Source organism: Megalobrama amblycephala, linkage group LG12, assembly GCF_018812025.1.
Source record: "Megalobrama amblycephala isolate DHTTF-2021 linkage group LG12, ASM1881202v1, whole genome shotgun sequence".
NCBI classification, from domain to species: domain Eukaryota; kingdom Metazoa; phylum Chordata; class Actinopteri; order Cypriniformes; family Xenocyprididae; genus Megalobrama; species Megalobrama amblycephala.
Window position 1 is genome coordinate 39,880,506 of NC_063055.1, and position 25,059 is coordinate 39,905,564.

General features: G+C 41.0%; 1 protein-coding gene across 3 annotated transcripts; it reads left to right on the forward strand.

The window, feature by feature from the left end:
* On the forward strand, positions 1-24,013 carry mmp23ba (matrix metallopeptidase 23ba). 3 transcript variants are annotated; one of them, XM_048211141.1, is made up of 8 exons: positions 1-840; positions 15,469-15,608; positions 16,106-16,245; positions 16,919-17,086; positions 17,705-17,869; positions 17,996-18,106; positions 21,842-21,934; positions 23,575-24,013. In XM_048211141.1, exons 1-8 carry the CDS (start codon positions 715-717, stop codon positions 23,628-23,630), a joined length of 999 nt encoding a protein of 332 aa, XP_048067098.1. In that variant the 5' UTR covers positions 1-714; the 3' UTR covers positions 23,631-24,013. The 3 variants fall into 3 exon arrangements, with proteins under 3 accessions (XP_048067098.1, XP_048067096.1, XP_048067097.1); XM_048211139.1 differs by having other exon boundaries at positions 20-840; positions 21,842-21,968; XM_048211140.1 differs by having other exon boundaries at positions 705-840; positions 15,473-15,608; positions 21,842-21,968.
* Positions 24,014-25,059: the final 1,046 nt, after the last annotated feature.

Below are 25,059 nucleotides of genomic sequence, written 5' to 3' on the forward strand. Positions count from 1 at the left end.
AAACAATTATCTCTTAACATAATTTATGCAAAATCCATTTATAGTGATTTCATTTTATTCTTAATAATAGCCATGCAGTGTCTTTTTATTCGGACTGAATTTATTGATTACATTTATGAATCTGACATAAGAGGACACAGATATGACAATACATGTTTATAATAGGCTCAGTGTTATTTCAGAACTTTGAGAGAACCTTGGCAGAACGTTCCCTGTGATTAAAAATATGTTGTAGTCCTGTTTAAACAACCAATGTAACTTCTAGAAGCCAAACCAAAAAAGAAAAAAAGTTTTGGTTCAGATACAGCCAGTCTGTTCGTGGTTGGTTGGATGTTCAAAATGGAATATATTTAGGCTACTTGTATTTTAAACGCAAGAATGATGCTTTCAGGAGGCAAAATCAAAAGCAGATGTCTTTTGAAAGATGATTAATCCTCCAAAAATGACAATGAAACAGCAAGTGTGGTAAAAACCGCATTGATTGCATTACAATGTGTGCAGCTGCAGCATGTGAAGCAGTCAGTGGTCTTCATCTGAGCTCCAGTCTGGCTGAACTCTGAGGGCTGGAGAGCTGGAAGAAAAGTTGCTCCGCAGACTGACTCTCAGCGCATCTGTCAAGCACCCAATGGCAAGCCAAATAACCCATGGGAAATAAATGGTGAGGTTTGATACGTCTTTGTTAAGGGCAAATATTTGGACGGCGACGTCGCAAAGATGGTGCGTGAAGTTTATGGCAGTCTGCGGAAAGCAGAATACTTCGAAGGGCTTCTTCTGCTTGCGGTGGCGGGGTTTGGGCTCTTGATGCATGAAGTCACGGCTTTGCCTGCCTGGAGATTTGAGGTATGTCATTAGTTTTTCATCAGGACGAATATTTTTCCTTGCATAACTCTAGACACGCGTCAAAGCGGCTCGAGGGCGTCACGCGTGATGTGAAATCCATTGATACGCTCGAGTTATACAACTTGAAGTCGTAAGGGGTCGTTCACATACAGGATGCGTCCTTGCGTTCATAAAAACGCAACGGAATGGAACAGAACGCAACGCAGGGGATCTGAGACGAGGTGAAGTGCTTTTAACTTGACGCGTCGTCCTTAAAATGGAACGCTCATGACATGAGACGCGACGCAATGACGAACGACGTCTGTCTGGCGCATCCGCATATAAAAACAGAGCAGATGAACGGCTCATATCGCTGACCTATTACATCTGCATTTACATTCTTATCGATGTGTTTTGTACTACATTTAATTTCTGTGTTTTTTCTCTTTTTGGTTCATTTCTACTTTTAGCCTACATTTTGTTTTTTGAGCATATGCACCTTTGGCATTTCCCAAAAAACAAAACAAAACATATATATATGTATATATGCATTGTGGGGTTTTGCTTCTTTTAGAATCTATCTTTGAAGTATCTTTGCCAGTGCTCTTTAAAAAAAAAAAAAAAAAAAAAAAAAAAAAAAAATTAGCATTTTTAAAACCTACTGTTGTACTCTATTTTCTTTCAAGAAACAAAATATTTCAGCTCAGAAATATTTCAGAAGTTTCAGCTCAAAATACCCCACAGATCATTTATTATAGTTTGTCAAATTTGCCCCTATTTGGGTGTGAGCAATGACACGCCGTTTTTGTGTGTCCCTTTAAATGCAAATGAGCTGCTGCTCCCCGCCCCCTTTCCAGAAGAGGGCGGAGCTTTAACAGCTCAACAACAACAAAGCTGGAGAATCTCACGCAGCCAAAATGAGGATTGTCAGTAACGGTGTTCAGCCTTACATTGTTCAAACCGGAGTCGACACTGATGGAGAGACTCAGGAAGAAGTTACAACTTTTAGAATGAAACTGGACGTTTCTGAATGGTTAGTGGATAAATTGATGTAGTTGCTGTGGAGTTGATTCAACTCATCCACTAGCATGTGCCGTCATGTTCATCTTTTGTGTTGAATTGACCCTCATTTGTGAAGCAGTCCGGCGTAAAATGACGGCATGTCAACAACACTCTACTACAACAACTCTTGCTCTTCTCTAAAGCAGCACAACATGGCCCCGCCCCCTTTGCTGTGTGTTCTCGGGGGCGGGGTTTATGTAAATTTTAGGGTTTGTAATGTCACTAACCTGGGAAGAAGCTCGTTGTAGTTCCTACCAGCTGTTTGTTGCAGTCCTTAAACAGAGAATTCTGTAAAAGAAAATATCCCTTTGCATTGAACTTTGAGTGTCGTAACTTTGCAGATGTTGTTTATGCTGAAACAGCAACATTATACACTAACATATCCAAGTTTTTGTCCAATAAAATACTCCCTAGTTTGAGTACATCCACCTGCAACCAAAGAGGTCTGTGAGGCCTGGAGAGAGCTTTCCATTAGCATTCCCATTCATCACAATGGCAGATTTCTTGGAGGCACATGTAGCTCTGGAAATATGGGCACCCTAAAAAACATTTTTGCTGAGCCATAAATGCTACGAGAGTAATTAGACTGGAGATGCAGACAAGTAACGTCATGACAACAGTGATTGGATTATGGCACCACAAGAACGCACACAGTCCAAAAACTTTTCATGCTTTTAAAAGACCTCTAAAAAGGATCAGGAACTGAGAAAACATTGACTATACATTATATTATTATATTTAAGTCGGCATGACATGATAATTCACCCTTTTTTCACCCTAATTCACCAACAACTGATGCACAGAAAATTCCCGCCCTAGATTTTTCTTTGCCAATAATCAGTTTCACTTGGATGTATGTTACAATATGGAAGTAAAGATTAGTTGCTCTTTTCATTACAGTACTTTTTAAGTACTCTTTTAGTACTTTTTTTTAACTTTAAAGTATAATTTTAGGAATTTATTTGTTGTTTGGAAAAATATTTAAAGACAGGACAGAAACCTGTGCACGTCAAGTGATTTCGGTAGATATAAATATCTCAGACATGATGGAAGAACAATCCCAGATAGATGTCACAGTCTTGGCACTTCTTAAACTTTTGTGCAATATTGATTGTAGAAAGAAGGTATCCTACATCTGTAATCAATCTTTCTTCCATCCTTGGGGACAAGGCTGAAATATTTGGATTGGCAAGGGTGTTATGAATTTGCTTCTGTCAGGACAGTTTACTCACCTGTGTGTTATTGACCCCTCGACTGTCTCTTGGATTTTAACTCTTGCATTATTTGTTGTCCAAAGAATTTCATCCTGACTGGTTCATGGAACTTTCAAATGTGATTTGCTTTGGCACATTATTCACTAGGGCTGGGACAATGCTAATGATGCATCGTGATTCGTTTCTGATATTTTCCAAATGCATCACAAATCGATTCTGAGCTTAGTTGTTAACAGCAGATGGCGCTCTAGGTTATTTTTTATCCACACACTCAAATGTTCATGAAGAAGAGCGCTCGTGCGTTCGGCTGAGTCTGAAAATGTACTTGCACCTCAGAATGCTTTTATGATGTGAGATTAATGTAAACAGCCCACTGCAAACACCCCTGTAATTCACTTCAACCTTTTCGAACTTTATGAATGATTCATTTATAGAAGGTTCAAGTGGTGTGTAAGGAATTGGAAGCAAGCAGAGTATGTCTGTTTCTAAAGCACTCAGCGCCATCTGCTGTTAAAAACTAAGCTCAGAATCAATTCGAGAGAGAATCGCGATACATACAGAAAATATCCGAATCGATCCAGAATCATTTCTTGATTCGCGATGCATCGATTTATCGTCCCAGCCCTATTTTTCACATATCAGTCCTTTTTGGATCTAGCGGCGTTACATAATTTACTGTCTCATGACCTGGTGTTAAACCTACTGATCAAGAGTTAAAGCCCCGAAATACTCAGAGTGAAGTTCTTTTTCTTTCTTTTTTTGCTCAAGAGTAAAAAAGTTGGAAACGCTTCTGCAGCGATATACTGTTAGCAAACATCCTGACTCCGTGAGATGAATATGTGCTGCATGTTTTCCTATCAATAACAAAATCAACAACAAAAATGCCAGCAGTGAGAAAACAGCAGTTCAGAAAACATCTGAGATGATTTACACCTCTAAGAAAGGCGGAGCCTAAGAGCCACACCCACCTATTACATCATTACCACAGAACCAATGGTAGTTTGAAGGTGTTTACCAGCTGGTGTCATGAGAAATTGAGATATAACAACCTATAACTTTAGTCATATACTAGTATGTGAACCATGTACTTTAAAAGACATTAATGGTCATTATAATGCATTTTAAATTATATAAATCATAATGTGATTTTGCAGGAATCACAATCAGGCGCTAAAAATACTACCCATTAAAAGTCCATTGAACCACTGGGATCACTCTGGGTCCTAAAGGAGACCCCGATTCCTGGGGGGAATCGATTTCTCACAACACAAAAACAAACTTTTCCAAAAAGTCCTGAAACAAACTCCAAACCAGTTTAGACCTGATTTTGTTTGAAACACTGTCACACTAGTTTGTTCTTCGATTTAACTTGAAGTATATCGATCTGTCAGAGGCAATGGAAGAATAGGTAAGAGTAGTTGGTTCTCTTCCAGGTTGTATGAACGAATCGAACATCAATTTTGGAAAGTGATTGATCATTTGTCTGGGAAGATACTACTTTGTCTTTGTCATGGAAGGAGTATGAGCAGTGAGAATGCTCTGAATTATCACATTTTGGCTTCAGAAGGAGGCTTTAACGAGGCAAAGCTATCACCATGTACAGAGAGGGATGAAATAATGCTTTTAGGTTGAGCCTGTCTGCAGGAATGTCACTCTCTTGTGTATTACATTACGTTTTTGTTGTCCTGTCGGGTTTCCCATTAAAAGCCCCTTGAAGCATGATTCTAGTGAGCTGCTGTATCCTGGAAGGAGCTGGAGATTTTTAAATGTAGGTCACAGTGTCTTGTCATGTATTGCTGTACGGTGTGGTGCTACAAAGAAAAAAATGTTATCATTCTTCGAGAGTACCAGAAATATGAAGAGGAAAGCAGCCAAACTATTCCCCAAGACTCTTGGATCAACCTACTACCTACAGGACTTTCCATCCAGAAGGAAGATTTATCCTTTTTCTCTTCCTGTCTAACGACATGCCATGGCATGGATATGAATAACAAAATTGTAGTTGTATATATCTTGGTTGACTCTGAGAATGAAGAGAAACCAACCATTCTAAAGAAAATACAATGATCAGAGAGTGTTTCCCTAGTGTTAATTTTGTTAGCTATTTTTAAATCTAGTGTTAGTCTTGTGTTAATCATATTTAGCCAACCTTGTCCTGTTTTGTTTTGTCAAGTTTTGTCTGGCCATTTTAGTCTAGTTTTAGACAGAATATCTCAAATAAAGTTAGCTTACTTGTTTGATGGTGTTTTCAGATATTCGTCGGCGCTTCCACAGTGTAGAGAGAGCATGTGCGCATGGTTGCCAGATTACAAAGATTAAGAGCCCGTCCACACGGAGACGCATGTAACTGTATATGTAAAAATTGTGTATCGTATAGGCATTTCGTCCAGATGGATCCGGCATTTTAGGAGCCTGAAACCTCTATTTTTTGAAACCGGGTCCCAGAGTGGATAAATCTGAAAACAACACCCTTGCGTTTTCGTGTGTACAGCCAATCTGTATATTTTGTGAAACGATGATGTCATCATCAACAACAATAGCGGAGTGGTTTTGTGTGTATGCAGATATTTCTTGAGACAACGCCGTGTTTACGGAAAAAAGAACAGATAGGGAAAGCTCTGGATTCATGTGGATGTGGCCTGAGTAAATCACCGGGCACAGAAAATGTATAAATTTAACAGAAAAGCCTGATTGGGGGATTTAAACTTGTTATCTGGCAACCGCAAGCGTGAAAGCTCGTAGAAGCATTATCATTTAATGACGTTGGTGTCGTCTCGTCATTCTTTCATCTTAGTCACGGGATTTAGATTTCATTAACGAAATTAACATTATTTCCAGGGTGGCATTATACCTGTATTCAGTGTACGGTAAATTATCTTTAATCTACTTCCTTCACCTCTGTTGAAAAATCCAGCATTGCTGATCACCAGCATAAGGTATGTTGGGATCATAGACTGTTCAAAAGATGGACGATGCACCTTCACTCTCTACTATTGTAGAAGAGTGAAGCTGCTAATGTCCAAATATGGAGCTGACATCTTGGAACCTGAGTCTGCACAGCAGTGACGTGCACCTAGACACGACGACAACGCAGCTCTGAAGTGTCAGCAGAGATTGTGTCAGCTAGATCATCCCCTATGAAGGCCTCATCGACACGACAGCCAGTGGCACAGTTCCTCAACAAACCGTCCCATACCGGCGTGATGAATACGATCCTCAACTAGATGGAACTGGAATAAATACTTTGACTGTTGCGATCCCAATCAGACTTATGAAAGCTGCCTGAATCATAATCATGCACTGTTGGCCAGAGGAGAACTGGCCCTCCGACTGAGCCTGGTTTCTCCCAAGGTTTTTTTCCTCCATTTTAACACTTGTTTGCCACCTGATGTCACCTGTTGGAGTTTGGGTTCCTTGCCGCTGTCGCCTTTGGCTTGCTTAGTTGGGGACACTTGACATTTGACTTGACATTTGATATTCAACAGTGTTTTGATCTGCTGCATCGACACCATTCTATGCGAACTGAACTGAGCTGGATGATGACATCACTGTTTACTCCAGTGCTGATATAGATAAATTAACTAAATTAATAACTATTGATTCTTACAATGGAATGAATCAACACTGAATTTACGCTGGACAATGACACCATTTTCTTTAAGAGCCTCTGTGCAGCCAAAATTATATACCAGTTATCACTGTAAAGCTGCTTTGACACAATCTGCATTGTAAAAAGCGCTATATAAATAAAGGTGACTTGACTTGACCAGTAAACCCGGAGTCTGAGTCTGCGCTGTAGTGAACCCAGAGTCCGAGTGTGAGCAGTAGGGAAACCGGAACCCGAGTCTGCGCGGTAGTGAACCCGGAGTCAGAGTGTGCGCAGTAGCAAAACCGGAACCCGAGTCTGCGCGGTAGTGAACCCAGAGTCCGAGTGTGTGCAGTAGGGAAACCGGAACCCGAGTCTGCACCGTAGTGAACCCAGAGTCCGAGTGTGTGCAGTAGGGAAACCGGAACCCGAGTCTGCCCAGTAGTGAACCCGGAACCCGAGTCTGCGCGGTAGTGAACCCGGAGTCCGAGTGTGCGCAGTAGGGAAACCGGAACCCGAGTCTGCGCGGTAGTGAACCAGGAGTCCGAGTCTGCGCGGTAGTGAACCCGGAGTCCGAGTGTGCTCAGTAGGGAAACCGGAACCCGAGTCTGCGTGGTAGTGAACCAGGAGTCCGAGTCTGCGCGGTAGTGAACCCGGAGTCCGAGTGTGCGCAGTAGGGAAAACGGAACCCGAGTCTGCCCAGTAGTGAACCCGGAGTCCGAGTGTGCGCAGTAGGGAAACCAGAACCCGAGTCTGCACTGTAGTGAACCCGGAGTCTGAGTCTGCACTGTAGTGAACCCGGAGTCCGAGTGTGCGCAGTAAGGAAACCGGAACCTGAGTCTGCGCTGTAGTGAACCCGGAGTCTGAGTCTGCACTGTAGTGAACCCGGAGTCCGAGTGTGCGCAGTAGGGAAACCAGAACCCGAGTCTGCACTGTAGTGAACCCGGAGTCTGAGTCTGCACTGTAGTGAACCCGGAGTCCGAGTGTGCGCAGTAAGGAAACCGGAACCCGAGTCTGCGCTGTAGTGAACCCGGAGTCTGAGTCTGCACTGTAGTGAACCCAGAGTCCGAGTGTGTGCAGTAGGGAAACCGGAGTCTGAGTCTGCGCTGTAGTGAACCCGGAGTCTGAGTCTGCACTGTAGTGAACCCGGAGTCCGAGTGTGCGCAGTAAGGAAACCGGAACCTGAGTCTGCCCAGTAGTGAACCCGGAACCCGAGTCTGCACTGTAGTGAACCCGGAGTCCGAGTCTGTGCAGTAGTGAACCCGGAGTCTGAGTGTGTGCAGTAGTGAACCCGGAGTCCGAGGGTGCGCAGAAGGGAAACCAGAACCCGAGTCTGCACTGTAGTGAACCCGGAGTCCGAGTCTGTGCAGTAGTGAACCCGGAGTCTGAGTGTGTGCAGTAGTGAACCCGGAGTCCGAGGGTGCGCAGAAGGGAAACCAGAACCCGAGTCTGCACTGTAGTGAACCCGGAGTCCGAGTCTGTGCAGTAGTGAACCCGGAGTCTGAGTGTGTGCAGTAGTGAACCTGGAGTCCGAGAGTGCGCAGAAGGGAAACCAGAACCTGAATCTGCACCGTAGTGAACCCGGAGTCCAAGTGTGCGCAGTAGGGAAACCGGAACCCGAGTCTGCGCGGTAGTGAACCCGGAGTCCGAGTGTGTGCAGTAGTGAACCCGGAGTCCGAGGGTGCGCAGTACGGAAACCGGAACCTGAGTCTGCACCGTAGTGAACCTGGAGTCCGAGTGTGCGCAGTAGGGAAACCGGAACCCGAGTCTGCGCGGTAGTGAACCCGGAGTCCGAGTGTGCACAGTAGGGAAACCGGATCCTGAGTCTGCACCGTAGTGAACCCGGAGTCCGAGTGTGCGCAGTAGGGAAACCGGAACCCGAGTCTGCGCGGTAGTGAACCCGGAGTCCGAGTGTGTGCAGTAGTGAACCCGGAACCCGAGGGTGCGCAGTACGGAAACCGGAACCTGAGTCTGCACCGTAGTGAACCTGGAGTCCGAGTGTGCGCAGTAGGGAAACCGGAACCCGAGTCTGCGCGGTAGTGAACCCGGAGTCCGAGTGTGCACAGTAGGGAAACCGGATCCTGAGTCTGCACCGTAGTGAACCCGGAGTCCGAGTGTGCACAGTAGTGAACCCGGAACCCGAGTCTGGCCAGTAGTGAACACAGAGTCCGAGTCTGCTCAGTAGTGAACCCAGAACCTGAGTCTGCGCAGTAGGGAACCCGGAACCCAAGTCTGCGCTGTAGTGAACCCGGAGTCCGAGTCTGTGCAGTAGTGAACCCGGAGTCTGCGCAGTAGATTTATTAATTCGCTCCCTCAATTTACTAAAATATGCGCATGATTTACTATTTCGTTCCCTTGATTATAAATAATGCGCATGATTTATAAATCGAGGGAATAAAATAGTAAATCGTGTGCACGAAATAGTGAATTGTGTGCACGATTTAGTAAATCGAGGGAACGAATTAGTAAGTTGAGTGCACAATTTAATTTTTTTTCTTGCATGTCATGTGCGGGGCTCCGTACAGCTCTAACCATCCTGGACCAACATGGAATTCTTGCTGGGTTATTCTGGATTTTTCAGAATAACGTTTATCCTCATCTTGTATACTTGCTACTTACTGCTTCAAACTTACTGCTTACTGTTTTTGAATATTCAAAGATTTGATTTCAGTTCTTCCTCGGAACAGCTCAGATTCCACTGGTTTAATGTTTGTACATCTGCAGACCAGCCAGGTCAATGCTACCAAACTTAGTAATCATTTCTTGAATTGCTGCCGATCATTACACAGATCGGTGGTCAGTAGTCAAACACTGCTGTGGATTTCATTGCATCGACTTGCCAAAATAACAAGGTCCCTTGCTCTCTTTGCCATCATAGACTGTTTGTCTATAGAATTATTCTCCATGAATGATTACCAAGTTTCCATCCCAAGTGTAGCAGACTTTTTGTAAGCTGCTAAATGTCAATCTTGGCCTCACTTCAAGGTGTTATCGCCAGTCCAACAGAGAAGCTTGAAAGGATAAATGAGGAAATTGCTGCAATCACACTGGTTCCAGCTGGACTGAAGGTTTTACAATGGATGGAATACCAGCAGAACTCTGTGACAAATGCACCTTATCTCTGTTCCACTGGGTTCTTGGGCATTAAACCTCCTCCTCCTTTTGTCTCAAAAACCCACTGAAACCTTGAAGGCTCCATGTGCCAGTTACAGATAGCTCCACGAAATTCCAGTTGACTTGAACATTGGCAAGCATCACCAAAACTCAGTCCTGAGCAATAATGTGGCTCCACATCATGTCCCACTATAAAGCTAAGTTGTATATTTAGGGATGGACAATAATTTTCCACCAATTTTCAGGTATTGTTTTTTGAACCCTCTGTCTAAATCCTCCTTGATGTCAATAAACTGCTCTCTTAGAGGAAGATAAACAGTACATAAATATCTATGTATTCTGGATAACCTGTGTACCAAAATGTATTCCAAGAACTTTTTGCTAGCATTTTTGAATAAAAGTTGCCAGCCAGTGGCAGCATTTTTGATCATTTTTACAAAAGTTTTATGGCCATCAGAATATTTTGTTGTATGAATATCTGAACATGCAATATATGAAAAGAAAGAACAGAGCCTTTTATTCTAGCTCCTTGCATTATTTTTTATCAACACTTGAATGTAGGTAAGTTTCATAAAAAATTAAATTCAATTAAACAATAATTTTGAGCAAAAAGCTGAGAAAATTGTGTTAATCCAAAATGGGATTCATAACGATGATCAAAACACAGATGGAGTAGCTTCACAGTCCTATAGCTCGTCCTGGGTCCTGGGTCCTGGGTAACGTTACACAGTGTTCATTTTCCAAATATAAGACAACCCTGATTATAAGATGACCCCCCCTTTTTCAAGATGTACATTTTGGAAAAAGGCTTTGTGAAGACCAATTTTTTTATTTTATAAAGAGAATTTATACAAATAAAATGCTTTTATTTATAAATTTTAATTTTTTTATACAATTTTCATATTGCATATTTTTTATATTTAAATATTTGTATTGAAAGTATGGTAAATACCGGTAAAATGTACCAACGATCACATTTAAAAAATAAACACTTTTTGGCATACCATAAAAATAACCTGTAGCCCATCTGAATTATATAACAATTTAGGCTATCCATCTCAGAGTGAAAACCATGTAGCCTACCAAAATTTAATAAACAGTAAAAGTGAACTTATTGAAATCTGGTTACCGTCTTACCTTTTAAAATCACGTATGGGGGAAGTTTGGTCCCGTGTGATTATATACTGCTGTCTATGGACGAGTCATATACCTCTCGGATTTCATCAAAACTATCTTAATTTGTGTTCTGAAGATGAACGAAGGTCTTCGGGTGTGGAATGACATGAGGGCGAGTAATTAATGACAGAAATTTCACTAACCCTTTAAAATGTGAAAATGTTATGAATGTTTTCTGAATGTTCAAAACGTCCAGTTGTAAAATGTTTTTAAAAGGTTTTTGTTTTGTTGTATTAGAACGTTACTTTTGAATGTTCTCTGAATGATCAGAAACAAGTGGTAACATTTAAAACATGTTAAGGCCCGTTCACACCAAGAACGATAACTATAAAGATAACGATAAAGATATAGTCCTAAAAATCGTTGTAAAGATAAAAGAATAGCACAGAATCCACACCACAGCAATAACTATAACGATATAGAGAAACGATATCGTTGAGATCACTTTCAGAACTAGCTGTTCCAGCTGTTGAACGATAAAACACTGACAGCCAATCAGAATCCATTCTAATTTAAGGGCTCGCAAGAATACAAGAAAATGGACAAATGGAAAACAATCAGTCATACCCTCAGAATAAATGCTGAGATCATTATGCCAGGCTAGCAAACAGTGTAACATAAAAATTTCTTCAGGTAAACAGCACTAGTTTCGACAACACTGTCTTGCTTCCTTTGAAGTTGCAGTGAAATAGACTAGTTGTTGATTTTATTCCACTATATTGACTTTGTCAGCTTGTAATGATCAGCCCTTTAGGTCGATTTTACATGGATTAAAAACGGGGTGAGCTTAGAATAAACAGAGCGTTATCGTTCGTTGGTGTGAATGGGCCTTTAGACAAAACAAAAAGTTTCAGGAAAAAGTTCCATGAACGATGTACAAATACAATTTTTGTGCTCTGAGAGCAGATAACTCTGAACGAATGTTCTATTAACGTTACTGAAAGAACATTTGATTATAACTTTGAGAGAACGTTGCCAGAATGTTCCCTGTTAGCTGGGTATTAGCTTCACATATCTTGAAATGTATTCATGTGCCGTTACGTCCAACTCTTTGTGTTTCTGCTCTGAGTGAATCTTTAGACAGTCCTGTGATCATCTGCATTGGCTTATAGTTGCACTAACTCAAGAAACCTTCAAACAGACGCTACTCGAGTCTCCAACTCCTTTACATCACGAGATCAAGGGTAGCTGAACACATTTAGTATTATTAAACTGGACGGCAAGCTGATCGCCCCAGAACATTGCCATTTGGGAGTTCCACTCTGTCAACTTATCTTGGATCTGAAATACCTTTTTCCATTTGAAATTATTTTCCACTGGACAAAAATGGACATCCTGATTGCCAAGAGTGTGGCTTAGAAAACCATGTCATGTGATATAAAGACAGGCCACACAGTCCGAATCAGTTCAGGAATGTCCTCTCTGCCCTGTCGGACCAAAATAGTCTCCATCTCCACTAGTCTTGACTTCACTGCTCCTTATCAGCGTTTGCAAGTGGAGTCTGCTAGCCTTTTAACTTTTAAAACACTCAAAGACTCTGGCACGCTTTCAACACTGGACTCTTTTCCAGAAGATTGAGATGAAAAAGTCAGCAAAGGACATTACAGCCCGTATAGAAGATCATGCAGTCATCCAGTTTGAAGATCGTATGCTCTCTGTGTGAAACAAAACGGAGCCAAGCTTCATGCAAACACTGTGGATTTCTAACCCAGAGGCTGTCTGGCGTGTTTGTGTATGTGTCTGTGAATGTCTGGTCAATGTGTCTGTTTCAGACACTAGTTTAGGGTCAGATTACCAGTGAAGTGAAAAAATTTGGACAGCTTTATGAAACCCAGAGAGCACGCTCAACATTAACTTCAGAGTTCAAATTCAGGCCAAATACCTTCTGGAATTACAATATAAAAATGAGGCTGTTTTTTATGGCTAGTAAGAGGCATGTTTTAATTTTTCTTCATTTTTCTCCATAGACGTACATCTTCTTGCCAATTCATTACAGTGCACATTCTTACGAAATCAAAGCTCCTTGTGGGCTTCAATATAGTTGACAATCTTTTAGCGCACATACACTTATATTCTCGTTTCTTGCCAAAAATTATGGATCTTGCAAGTTTATGTCCAATACAATCCTCTCTACAGCTGAATTATAAATAGTCCCTGTCACCAACATAGCAAAAGATGCATAGTCTTTAGATGAGTTGGATTACTCGTACTTTATTTTTATTTACATTCATTCACTGCTGATTTGGAATGTTTTCATGAAAGTGTCTTCACTGCTTTCAATCATGGTTTTAAAAAGGACCCTTTGATATGGCCCGCCCCAACTTCCTGTGAAGTATGTCAATGCAGGAAACAATTTCACGGGGTCTTTAAAGCTACATGAATAGCTTGATGATTTGCGAGGATGATTTCGTCAGCAAGTTGTCTACTTTGTTGATACTTTGGGATAATAAACTCCCAGAATAAAATATGTACAACTGTAGCTGAAATTTGAATCCATAAGTTTATTTACACATCAGATGCTGTTTTCTTGTGTGGGTTTCAGTTGTAGTGTTATAAGAACATGTAGTGTACATCTCTTACATCACTAGAAATGGCAGAAAAAGCAAGAAATTTTGAAAAGATTAAACTGGGAGAACATCTAGCAACTAATTAAGTTAATTGATATCAGGTCTGTAACATGATTCGCTATAAAAGGGATGTCTTAGAGACGCAGAGTCTCTCAGAAGTAAAGATGTGCAGAGCTGTGAAAGAGTGTGTAATAAGATTGTGGAATACTTTAAAAACAATGTTTGGCTTTGCAAATCTCATCATCTACAGTGCATAACATCATCAAAAGATTCAGAGAAACTGGAAAAATCTCTGTGCGTAAGGGACAAGGCCGACGACCTTTATTGGATGCTTGTGGTCTTCAGGCCCTCAGACGACACTGATTGTGTCAATGACATTACTAAATGGGCCCAGGAAGACTTCCAGAAACCACTGTCAGTAAACACAATCCGCCGTGCCATCTGCAGATGCCAACTAAACCACTGTCAGTAAACACAATCTGCTGTGCCATCTGCAGATGCCAACTAAACTCTATCATGCAAAAAGGAAGCCATATGTGAACATGGTCCAGAAGAATTTAAAATGGACTGTTTCAAAGTGGAAAAGTGTTCTATGGTCAGACGAGTCCAAATTTGACATTCTTGTTGGAAATCACGGACGCCGTGTCCTCCGGGCTGAAGAGGAGGGAGACCTTCCAGTGTGTTATCAGCGTTCAGTTCAAAAGCCAGCATCTCTGATGGTATGGGGTGCATAATTGCATACGGTATGGGCAGCTTGCATGTTTTGGAAGACACTATGAATGCTGAAAGGTATAAAAAGGCAACATTTGCTCCCCTCTAGACAACATCTATTTCATGCAAGGCCTTGTGTATTTCAGCAGGACAATGCAAAACCACATACTGCAGCTGTTACAACGGCTTCATCGTAGAAGAGTCTGGGTGCTGAATTGGCCTGCCTGCAGTCCAGATCTTTCACCTATAGAGAAAAATATGTCAAAGACGACCACAAACTCTTCAGCAGCTGGAAACATTTATCAGGCAAGAATGGGACCAAATTTCAACACCAAAACTCCAGAAACTCATAATTTCGATGCCCAGACGTCTTCAAACTGTTTTGATAAGAAGAGGAGATGCTACACCATGGTAAACATGCCCCCATACCAACTATTTTGAGACCTGTAGCAGGCATCACATTTGAAATGAGCTCATTTTGTGTAAAATTGTAAAAATGTTTAGTTTAAACATTTATTATGTTATCTGTGTTCTATTGTGAATAAAATATTTGCTCATGTGATTTGAAAGTCTATTAGTTTTCATTTTATTAAAATTTAAAAAAATGTCCCAACATTTCCGGAATTCTGGTTGTGTGTATATATATATATATATATATATATATATATATATATATATATACATCTCCTCACAACCAACAAGTGCACGACACTCACAGTGTTGACAGCTCTGTATCTGATTTTAATAATTGTTTTGTTAAAATACACTACGACCCTAATAAAACCTCAACAGCAGATTTTGAATCAATGTTTGTGTAATAAGGGCGATCAGCTTGGGGTTTTAAACAAAGAATTTTTAATATTTACCACTTGTGAAACTAATGTACTACTGTAATTTAGTGTAATTTATAGAGCAGTATCTCAGCAATGCTTTGCCTGCACTGTCCTGTGAAGAGCATGAAGTAATTGGCTTACATCAGACAAAAAGAGAAGCCCGACAAGTCTGACTTAACAACTGAAGCGAACTTTCCTCTGACTGCGCTGACTAATCAGTACAAGATGTGTTCCTGGCTTAACGAAGCATTTATTAGAGCAAATCGCACTTTAAAGCACCTCACAAGTGGAGTTATCACTCTTTCAGGAGCAAACGTGGCACAGACCTTCATGGAAAATCCTGCTCACAGATCAATTTAATCTAATCTGAGATTTTTTTGTCCAAGGAAGAAGCTCTCATGTCTGGTGTTTTAATCATTGGGATTCATAAAGACGCCCGCTCCCATGTGCTTCACCTTTCCAGAAACAAACGCTACACGCTTACTCCAGAGAAACTTAAGTGGGACAAATTCAAGCTGACCTACAAGTAAGAATCTTGTTTTTGTGTGTTTATACAATACCACAGCTCTCTTTAAGCCTTGCATTGCTTCTTCTTCTTGATATTTCATTACCTATTTACATTTTTCCAATGCTTGCCCACTTTTCCAATGTTTGTCCCTGAGTATAAAAATACCCCAAAAGATTCAGCCATCATTTACTCAGGTTGTTGCAAAATTGTATGACTTTCTTTCTACACGGATCACAAAAGATTTAGATGATACTTTATTTTGATGGTCCACTTTAGACATTCTACAGACTATAAGTAACTTTGCAACTGCACGTCAACTTATTCTACCAACCCTAACCAACATTTTACTAATACTCTAATGACAGTTAGTCGACATGTAGTTGCAAAGTTACTTATAGTTAGTAGAGTGTCTAAAGTGGACTATTGAAAGAAAGTGTAACCAATAAATGTATATTTTTGTTAACCTGACCACATTTTTAATGTATGTTTTGCGTATTACTGTTATGTTTGTGCAGACTGCTGTCATTTCCTAGGAATCTTTTGAATGCCAGTGATACGAGGAGAGGGATGTCCAAGGCCTTCTCCATGTGGAGCGACGTCTCGCCCTTCAGTTTTCGTGAGGTCCCTTCCGATCAAGAGGCTGACATCAAAATCGGTACATCAGATATATTTATACATTTGTTTGTTGCAGAACAAAGGAATTTGAAGTAACACAGAATGATGCACGTTTGGCAATAAAAGATAATAAGTGGTTTTCCAAAGTTAAACAATACAAAGTTACAAACTGCCATATAGATATTTTTAGCAGGTATGTTAGGCTGCTGTCACTTTAAGACCTGATGCATGGATCCAATATACTGTTACACGTGTGTTTTCTTTCTCAACTGTTTACATTCACTTATAACATAACTGACTGTGTTTACGTGAATACTCGCCAAGACTGGCATTTTGGCATTATTTTGTGTGTATTTGACTGTTTAAGCACAATAAGCAGTGAAAAAGAACTAAATTTAAAACTGAGAGGCAGCTTTATGTGTGCACACATTGGGTGTGAGCACAAAATCTGTGGGAATAATTAAAATTATGTGCAATACGCAAAATCCCATGCCGAAATTCAAGCCCTGACCCATAATATTCACCGGAGCAAATGAAACTAGTGAGTGAGGGAAGGCGGGTCAATTCATGCTATCAATTCAGCATCGAGTTCACTGAGGCTAATTCTGAGTTGCATTACTCATTCCGACACAAACAATTTGGAAGTGTCTATTTTGCTGTAATGCGTATAGGAGGGGATCTTTAAATCAAATTGGTTGGTTGAATTTCGTCAGGTTTCTACTCTGTAAACCACACCGACTGTCTGCAGTCCTACCTACACCACTGTTTCGACGGCATCACCGGTGAACTGGCCCACGCCTTCTTCCCTCAGACCGGAGAGATCCACTTCGATGATGACGAGTACTGGATTCTGGGAAACATGCGCTTCAGCTGGAATAAAGGCAGGTGTTGTTTTTCCTCCACTAAGTGAGAATTGAGAAAATTCATCATGCTGCAGAAATTGTCGCTTCCTGGGTGTCACAATGTTCATTACACCCAAAGAAATAGAGACGTCATTAAATTGACTGGACAGAATATATCAAAACCCCTATTGAACCTGCGAGTGCCTTGTTTACAGTCTGAAATAAGAAGTTAAGAAGCAAAATTTTCCAGTTGAATTCTCCAGTTATTAATTTCCTTAACCACTGAAACAGGGTTGAGTTGCAGCATTTTGTCAGTCATAAAGCCATAACTGTATATTTAACACCAAGTATGTTCTGGTTGGCTGTGATTGTGTGGCGTTTTTGCCTTTAGTGTAGACAAATTACTTATTATTGGAAATGTGTTAAGTCGTGCCTGGCAAGAACACATTGTATTATCCCTTTTATATGATTTTCTACTGGAAAAACAAGTTGAATTCTGAAATTCTGGAAGGCAATTCATGCAATTTCTGGAAGACAATTAACAAAGAGTCTCAGCTCGCAAACATTTCCACACGCATGACAGGAGTTTGTTCATGTTCAGGGGTAGAAAAGAGCAGATTTTAACGTGTTTCTGTGTGTGATTGTTGTTGTATTCAGGAGTGTGGCTGACAGATCTAGTTCACGTGGCGGCTCATGAGATCGGTCATGTACTGGGATTGATGCATTCCCAGAATCCCAAAGCTTTAATGCACCTCAATGCCACACTGACAGGCCGCAAACTAATTACTCAAGATGAGGTCTGGGGCTTACATCGACTCTATGGTATTTTACTCAATAAAATAAACATACATAAATACATAAATAAATGTACAAGCTGGTCTTCCCTTTACCCTTCTACAATAACCTGACACCTTTTTATTTGTTGTTTTCCTCTCCATACCACTGCAGGATGTTTGGATCGATTATTTATCTGTCCTGCTTGGGCCAGGAAGGGTTATTGTGACAGCAAGAGAAGGCTCATGCAGAAACACTGTCCTTCCAGCTGTGACTTCTGTTACGGTAAGAGGCCTGTTATTTAGACCAGGGATCACCTAAAAAACTAATTGTGTATAGAAAAATCATGAGCCATATTAGACCTAAACTAGATAATGTGTGGTCCTCATTGCAGCATTCTGGCCAAGAACTGCCCACTTAGACAGGAAGAGACCATCTGACCATCTTTTAGGGGCAAATTTATTTGAAATAGATGATATCACAATAACAATGTAACTAATAATGGGTGTTTTTTTAAAACACTGCTTCATGAAGCTTCGAAATCTTTATGAATCTTGTGTTTTGAATCAGTGGTTCGGAGCTCGTATCAAACTGCCAGAGTCACGTGATTTCAGTAAACAAGGCTTCGTTACGTCATAACTGTTTCGAAATGTTTCAAAATTTCACCGGTTCACCACTGGGGGGTGATGATCTCTGTGAACCCATGAATCAATTGTCTATTAATTTTACCTGATCTCTGATCAGATTTATATATTTGTAGACATTTTAAAGAGACATTAATATAATTAAAGGAATAATAGTAGTTAATAGTCTCTTATTGGCCTGTTTAGCTGAGCCATCCATGGAACAAACAAAACAAGCCCTGAAAATTGGTAAAAGAGCACATATTATACAGACACTTGATATTTAATCTTATTGGATGATTAGTTAATTCCATTTGATAGATTTTATTTTCAATAAAAGAGTGAATCGTTTTGCGAAGCAATTGGTTCAAGTGATTTGAAGCTTTGAAAAGCTTTGTTTCTCCCATCGCTAAGTGCATGAAGTAAAATCCAATCAAGAGAGAGAGGAGCAAAGCAGAATGACAATGGAACATGAGATTTAATAAACAAAGAGCACTACACTTGTACCACAATTTTAATGATGAACACAGAACTGAGGAAACTGAGGGCTTAAATACACTGGGATAAACGAAGAAACTAAATGAGCAACAGGTGAACTTATTGAATAACTGGCACACACAAGGAAACTAGGTCAACATACAAATGCAGGGAACAGAAACAGAACCAAACCCAAACTCAATGAAACTAAGCAGAACAATAAGAATCCTAACAATTAGACAGGAGTCATAAAATGTATTCAAATAATGGTACAGAACTATACCAAAAACAGAAAATGCACAGAGCGTTGGTCTAAACGTGTATTCTAGGTTTAGATGAGGAGTGAAATGTCTAATGTTTTTAACAAACAAATTAGCAAAGAAACAGTGGTGCTGGAACAGGTTTGTGTGACAGATGCTGTAGGTAGGAATCAAACCCTGGACTTCGAGACTGGGTTGTGCTTAAAGATTCAAGGGTACTCAACCTTCCCAGAAACTGACAAACAAGGTATATTCAAGAGTGAACAAATACGGATTGTCTAGACAGAGCATAAATAGAGAAAACAGAAGTGACAACAATCACTGTGATTTGCAAATAAACTAGAAAATCCTAAGATTATAGAGCAGTTCCTGATGTTCCTTGAGCTACGGATAGAGTAGTGGTGTTGGAAGACGTTAATAAGTCCTGGATCCAGAATATCTTAAGCTGGCACCCAGAGTCGCTCTTTCCCAATCCACCAGATAATGGGCTTTTTCACAGACCAGTCAGACGTCCAGCAGCCTGTGAACTGTGTATGCTGGGTGACTGCCGATGATGTGTGGCACAGTGAGGAGCTACAGTAGTGACTGGAGACAGAGAACAACAGACATCAGGCTTTGAGGCCCTGTTTACACCTGGTATTAAGATGCATTTTGATCGATTGAATGACAAGTGGACAATGCTAAATACAGGGTCTAAACAGTTTTGAGCTTGTCCACTTTTGACCACTTCCAGAGGTAGTTGAAAGTGGACAAAAGAGATGGATTAAAACACCAAGTGTAAACAGGAATGTGTCTCCCTCGTCTACTTGTGATCCAATAGACCAAAACGCATCTTAATACCAGGTGGAAGCAGGGCCTAAGTGTGAGATGTGAAAAGGGGGATGAATGCACATCTGGCCAGCAAGAGCCAGTAAGAAACTGGATTAATCTCTCTAAAAATCTTGATGGGACCAATGAAAGTCTCTGAAACTCAACAGGAAGAGGCAGATCCCTTGCTGAGAACCAAACCTTCTGGCCTGGACAGAGTAGAGATCCAGGTCTGCAGTGCTGATTAGCCTGTTCCTGTTGCTGTTTAATAGGGCTATCCAAGTCCTCTTCCAGGAATTCAAGTTGGCACAATGGGACATACCTACAAAGGAACTCATTGTTGTTGAAGGAACTCATCCCAAATCAGACGAGAGCTCTAAGAAGTCTGGTTGTTAAAGACCAAGCATCTTAGGGTTATCCCTATCTGTTTGACCATTTGATTGAGGGTGAAAAACTTAGGACAGGCTGAAGGATTTTCCAATGAGATGGCTGAAAGCCTTCCAAAACAGGGAAGTGAACCGTGACCCCCTGTCATAGGCCATGCCTTGGGGGATTCTGTGAATCCTGAAAACATGCTGCATCAGAAGTTCAGCTGTCTGGCTGGCAGTAGGGAGCTTAGTGGGGTGCCTCTCCAGCAAGTGTCTCCATTCTTCAAATGCCAACTTGACTGCCAAGAGCTCCTGATTTCTGATATCATAGTTCCTTTCAGCAAGAGTGTGTTCTGAGGCATCTACATCCACTATGAAGGGCAACTCAGGACATGGAGGGTCAGTATGGGTGTGCCTGGCCAGTCTTCTCAGTCCACAGGAACTGCCTAGAGGGCTTCTCAGTTAGAAGTAAGTAGTTCTGCAGTAAAGGGGTTCTGCAATGGTGCTAGTTTCAAATGGATCATCTGTAAAAATGGGCAAAACCTAGGAAGCGTTGGAGCTGTTTGACAGCAGGGTTTTGTCCCATGCATTGACCAAAAAGCCTTACTCGTGGTGGACAGGTTCCAAGCAACTTAATGGCTCATCCGTAGGATATATGGCAGACCTTCCTGCAGACTTCAGTTCCAACCCTGCTCTAACACAACTGCTTGTTATTTTTAAGTAATCCCAAACACCTTGGTTAGCTGGTTCAGGTGTGTTTGATTAGGGTTGGAGTGAAACTGTGCAGGATGGTAGCCCTCCAGGAGCAGGGTTGGCTACCCCTGGTCTATGGGGTGGAAGTGTCACTGCACTACGTTGAAAGAGGCCAGCAACTCTAGAGAGGCAGGTGGCAACTTGGAAGAGTCAAGTAATGGTTCGAGATTAACAGGCAATAGCTTGAGTGGATGGCAGTGACAGACAAGAAGCATAACAGTTAGAGCTCCATCTAGTCCAAGATCTAGAGGACCAATCAATCTGTGGATTATTTCAACCAAGGATGAAGGGAAACTCAGGTTGACTGCGCAGTCATTCTCCACATACTTGAACAAGCATTTGCTATCACAAATGGTGACATAGAAATGTGATATTTGATTTGTGGACCTCATAATCCTTTAAACCTGCCAGAATATGCAAATGTGAAGTGGGCTTTGGTATATGAGATGCATGGAGATTTTTCCATTTTCTGATTCCCCAACCTACTTAACACTGTCAGCATTTTTTCACTCCAGCACCACTCCCAATCCAAAAATGTAGTTGATTTATGAATAGATGCTTGGAGTCAACAGTGGTGAAGGAGCGAGACCACCTTTAACACTGGGAGTGTACAAGAGAATATAATGAACAGAAAGACTTTCAAAAGACAATGCTAGTCCATTCCACTGCTAGCTACTGTAATTATTCATTGATGTTCTGGACAAATAATAAGTTCTTTTAACTTTCAAACAGAATTCCCATTTCCCACTGCCCCACCAACTGCAACCCCCCCACGGACAAAACACAAGTTTGTTGTGGAGGGAAAGAACCTCACCTTCCGCTGTGGTAAGAAGATAGCAGCCAAGAAAGGCAAAATCTAGTGAGTTCTTGTTTTTCCACACACAGATTGTTATATTAACTCTGACTGGTTTCCATATTCATGCTGTTTCTAAAATCAATTTATTACACTGCCTATAAAAGCATTCGCCCCTTGGTGGATTTTGTGTTTTATTGTTCTACAGTAGTGCTTCTCAAACCTTTCCACCATCACATTTTGGATGTCTCCCTCATTATTCACACCAAACTCGAGTCTTGCAGACCCGACTAATGGGCTGATGAGTTGAATCAGGTGTGTTTGATGAGGTCGACATCCAAAATGTGCAATGGTGAGGGGTTCCCAGGACAGGTTTGAGAAGCACTGTTCTACAACATTGAAGTAGAGGATTTCACCTGGTGTTTTTGACACTGCACAGAAAATATTTCTTCAAGGGATGTCCCCCTTAATGATTGGTATCAGGGCCAATTGGTCATTTTTTTAACTGATCGTAATGTCTATCCTAAGCACAGTTCTTTATTTTACATCATGCCGGTGTCATGCATTAGGTGGCGGTATGCACCTTCACGTGGGTTTGCCAACTAGCGACTGCCATAAAAAAGAAAAGTAGTAGTATTGGATCTGGACTCGGCATTGGCAGATACTCAATATTCTATTACTCAGGGGCACGAAAAACCTGAACGGGACATCCCTAATTCCTTCATAATTTAGGATTTTGCAAAAGATTTGTTTGTAGTAATATTCACCCCTTTAAAGTCAATATTTGGTACTGTAGATGCAATTTTTAGCCTTGAGTCTGTGTGGACACTGTAGGTCTTTATCAGCTGTACCACTGACCACTACAAATTTTCCCCGTCATTTTCCTGCTAAGGCTCAAGTCAGTGCCATGGAGATCATGAGCTCTCAATTGGATTAAAGGTGCAGTATGTAATATTTACAGCCAGTGGTTGAAATGGGTACTGCAGTTCAAATTCAAAATATTGGAGAGGGTTGTTTCTTCCACCCCCTCCTTCCTCAAACTTGACGCTCATGCGGGTTGCCAGTTTGAGATTGAGAACACGCAACGGGAACAAGAGCAATGAACGATAGAAGGTGATCGAGCCTTACACTCACTAAGAGTTCAACCGTTCAATCATTTAATGCATTGCGTTCATCTTCTGGGTTCATCTGCTCATCTGTATATGCATCATTAATAAGCTGTATACTGAATTTGATCTTTTAATATCAGTTTTAGTACATTAAGGGACTTTGTGTTTTTCACGTTAAGCGTTTTAGAACGTCTCGCTGTTTTTAGTGATTGAAATTCTTCAGCAGGTGCTGTATATTTTATTCACATTTTGGATTTTCTTCTGTTGAGATGGAAAACTGACAGGCCTGTGCTGTAGTTCTATGGATGTTTTGCCCTCCAGGCCTCCGTGGCAGTCACATGACTGAAAACTGTGAAGATATAGACAGATAAACGCAGAACCCACGTGTTAGTTGACAGTCGCCTTTAGTCCTTTTGGTGTGTTCAAGCTCAGCTTTTTGGCCGAGACAATCCTCTAAATATGCACGGTTTGGAATCTGGATGTTTTTGTCTGAAGTTTTGAAGCGTATGTAAGGTTTGTTTGTTACAAACGTCCTAACCTGAAACGTTCTCTCACACTGACAGCTGGTATAAAGACGGCGAGCTTCTGGAATTCTCTCATCCCGGCTACATCTCCCTGAAAGATGACCACATCACAATTGTGGCAAATGCCATCAATGAGGGAACATACACCTGCATAGTGAGGAAGAAGAACAAGGTGCTGACCACGTACTCTTGGAGGGTACGAGTGCGCTTCTGAGGACCGGAGATACTCTGAGCACAAATTATAGCCAAAACCAGATCCAGACCAGCGTCCTCTTATCCTTGTCACCTGACTGGAAGAGAATGTTCTGACATCACTCGTCAGAAACAACAGGATCAGGGTTCACCACAGTACAGTGAAACATCACTCACTCGGGCACATATTCATGTCAGTTCATATTGCTAAAAACTTTAATATCAGGGTTTTTACATGTTGTAAATACATTTCTTAATTTGCCAAATAAAACAATTTATTCTGTCATTTGAAGCCTTTAATCGATTCAGAATGACAAGTCATCGTTTAAATTTAGCTTGATGAAGTTTACGATCCAAACATCTGAGAGCGCTTAACATTCTTACCTTCTTTGAAATCACAAGAAATTCATTTGAAAAATGCATTTCTGAATGTCTTGCATTTCTGTTGTCTCTCTTCAGCACTGAAGGTGACATGAACAAAACTGACGATTCACACAATCCAGAGACATCAGAGATGTTCCAAAGTGATGTAATTGTCATTTAAAAGATTTGCTGTATGTTGCAGTGTATCTGAACAACACGACTGCTCTCTCACCATATTCCACTAGCACTTTCCTTTCATACTCAAAATAATCAACTAATACTGGTAGAAATCCAGTCTTGTTCCAGTTTCTGGTTTCAATTCAGTTCTAATGCAAAGGGGGAATCTGATTTTAACTTATTCTAATTCTCAACTTGTGTAAGATGCCACCCATCAGCACACTGGCTCACATTATATACTGCAGAGCATTTATTTGGAATCTTGAAGACATGGCAGCGATTTAAAGAGTGGAAAAGCTAGTGGAAAACAAACGGTCATGAGGGTAGACGGCTCACTCCCGAAATCCCCTTTTACAGCTGGAAACAAACGATTAGAGACCTTATATAATGAAAGGAGCAAGTGGGGATTTAACTTTAGAAAAATGACTTGGAGATTTTCTCTTCTGAAGGGTTAGTTCATACAACAGAATACTTTCATACTGTTCCAATAAGACACTCTTTGCAGAAAACAAAAGGATTTGTGAAGAATATGCTGGCTGCTCTTCAATGCACTGAAAGTGAAGGTCTGTCAAGCTCCAAGATGACAAAAAAAAAAAAAGAACCACAAGTGTTTCAAACCCAAGTAGACCATGTGACTCAAGTGCTACTGTATATTCAGTCTTCTGAAGTCATATGGGAGCTTAAGACCAAAATTTACATCATTATTCTCTGGAAGTGACTGCATGTGTGTGCATTTTTGATTTAACGAAATTTAAAGCGCATGAATATGCTATTATGCCTTCATATATAGAA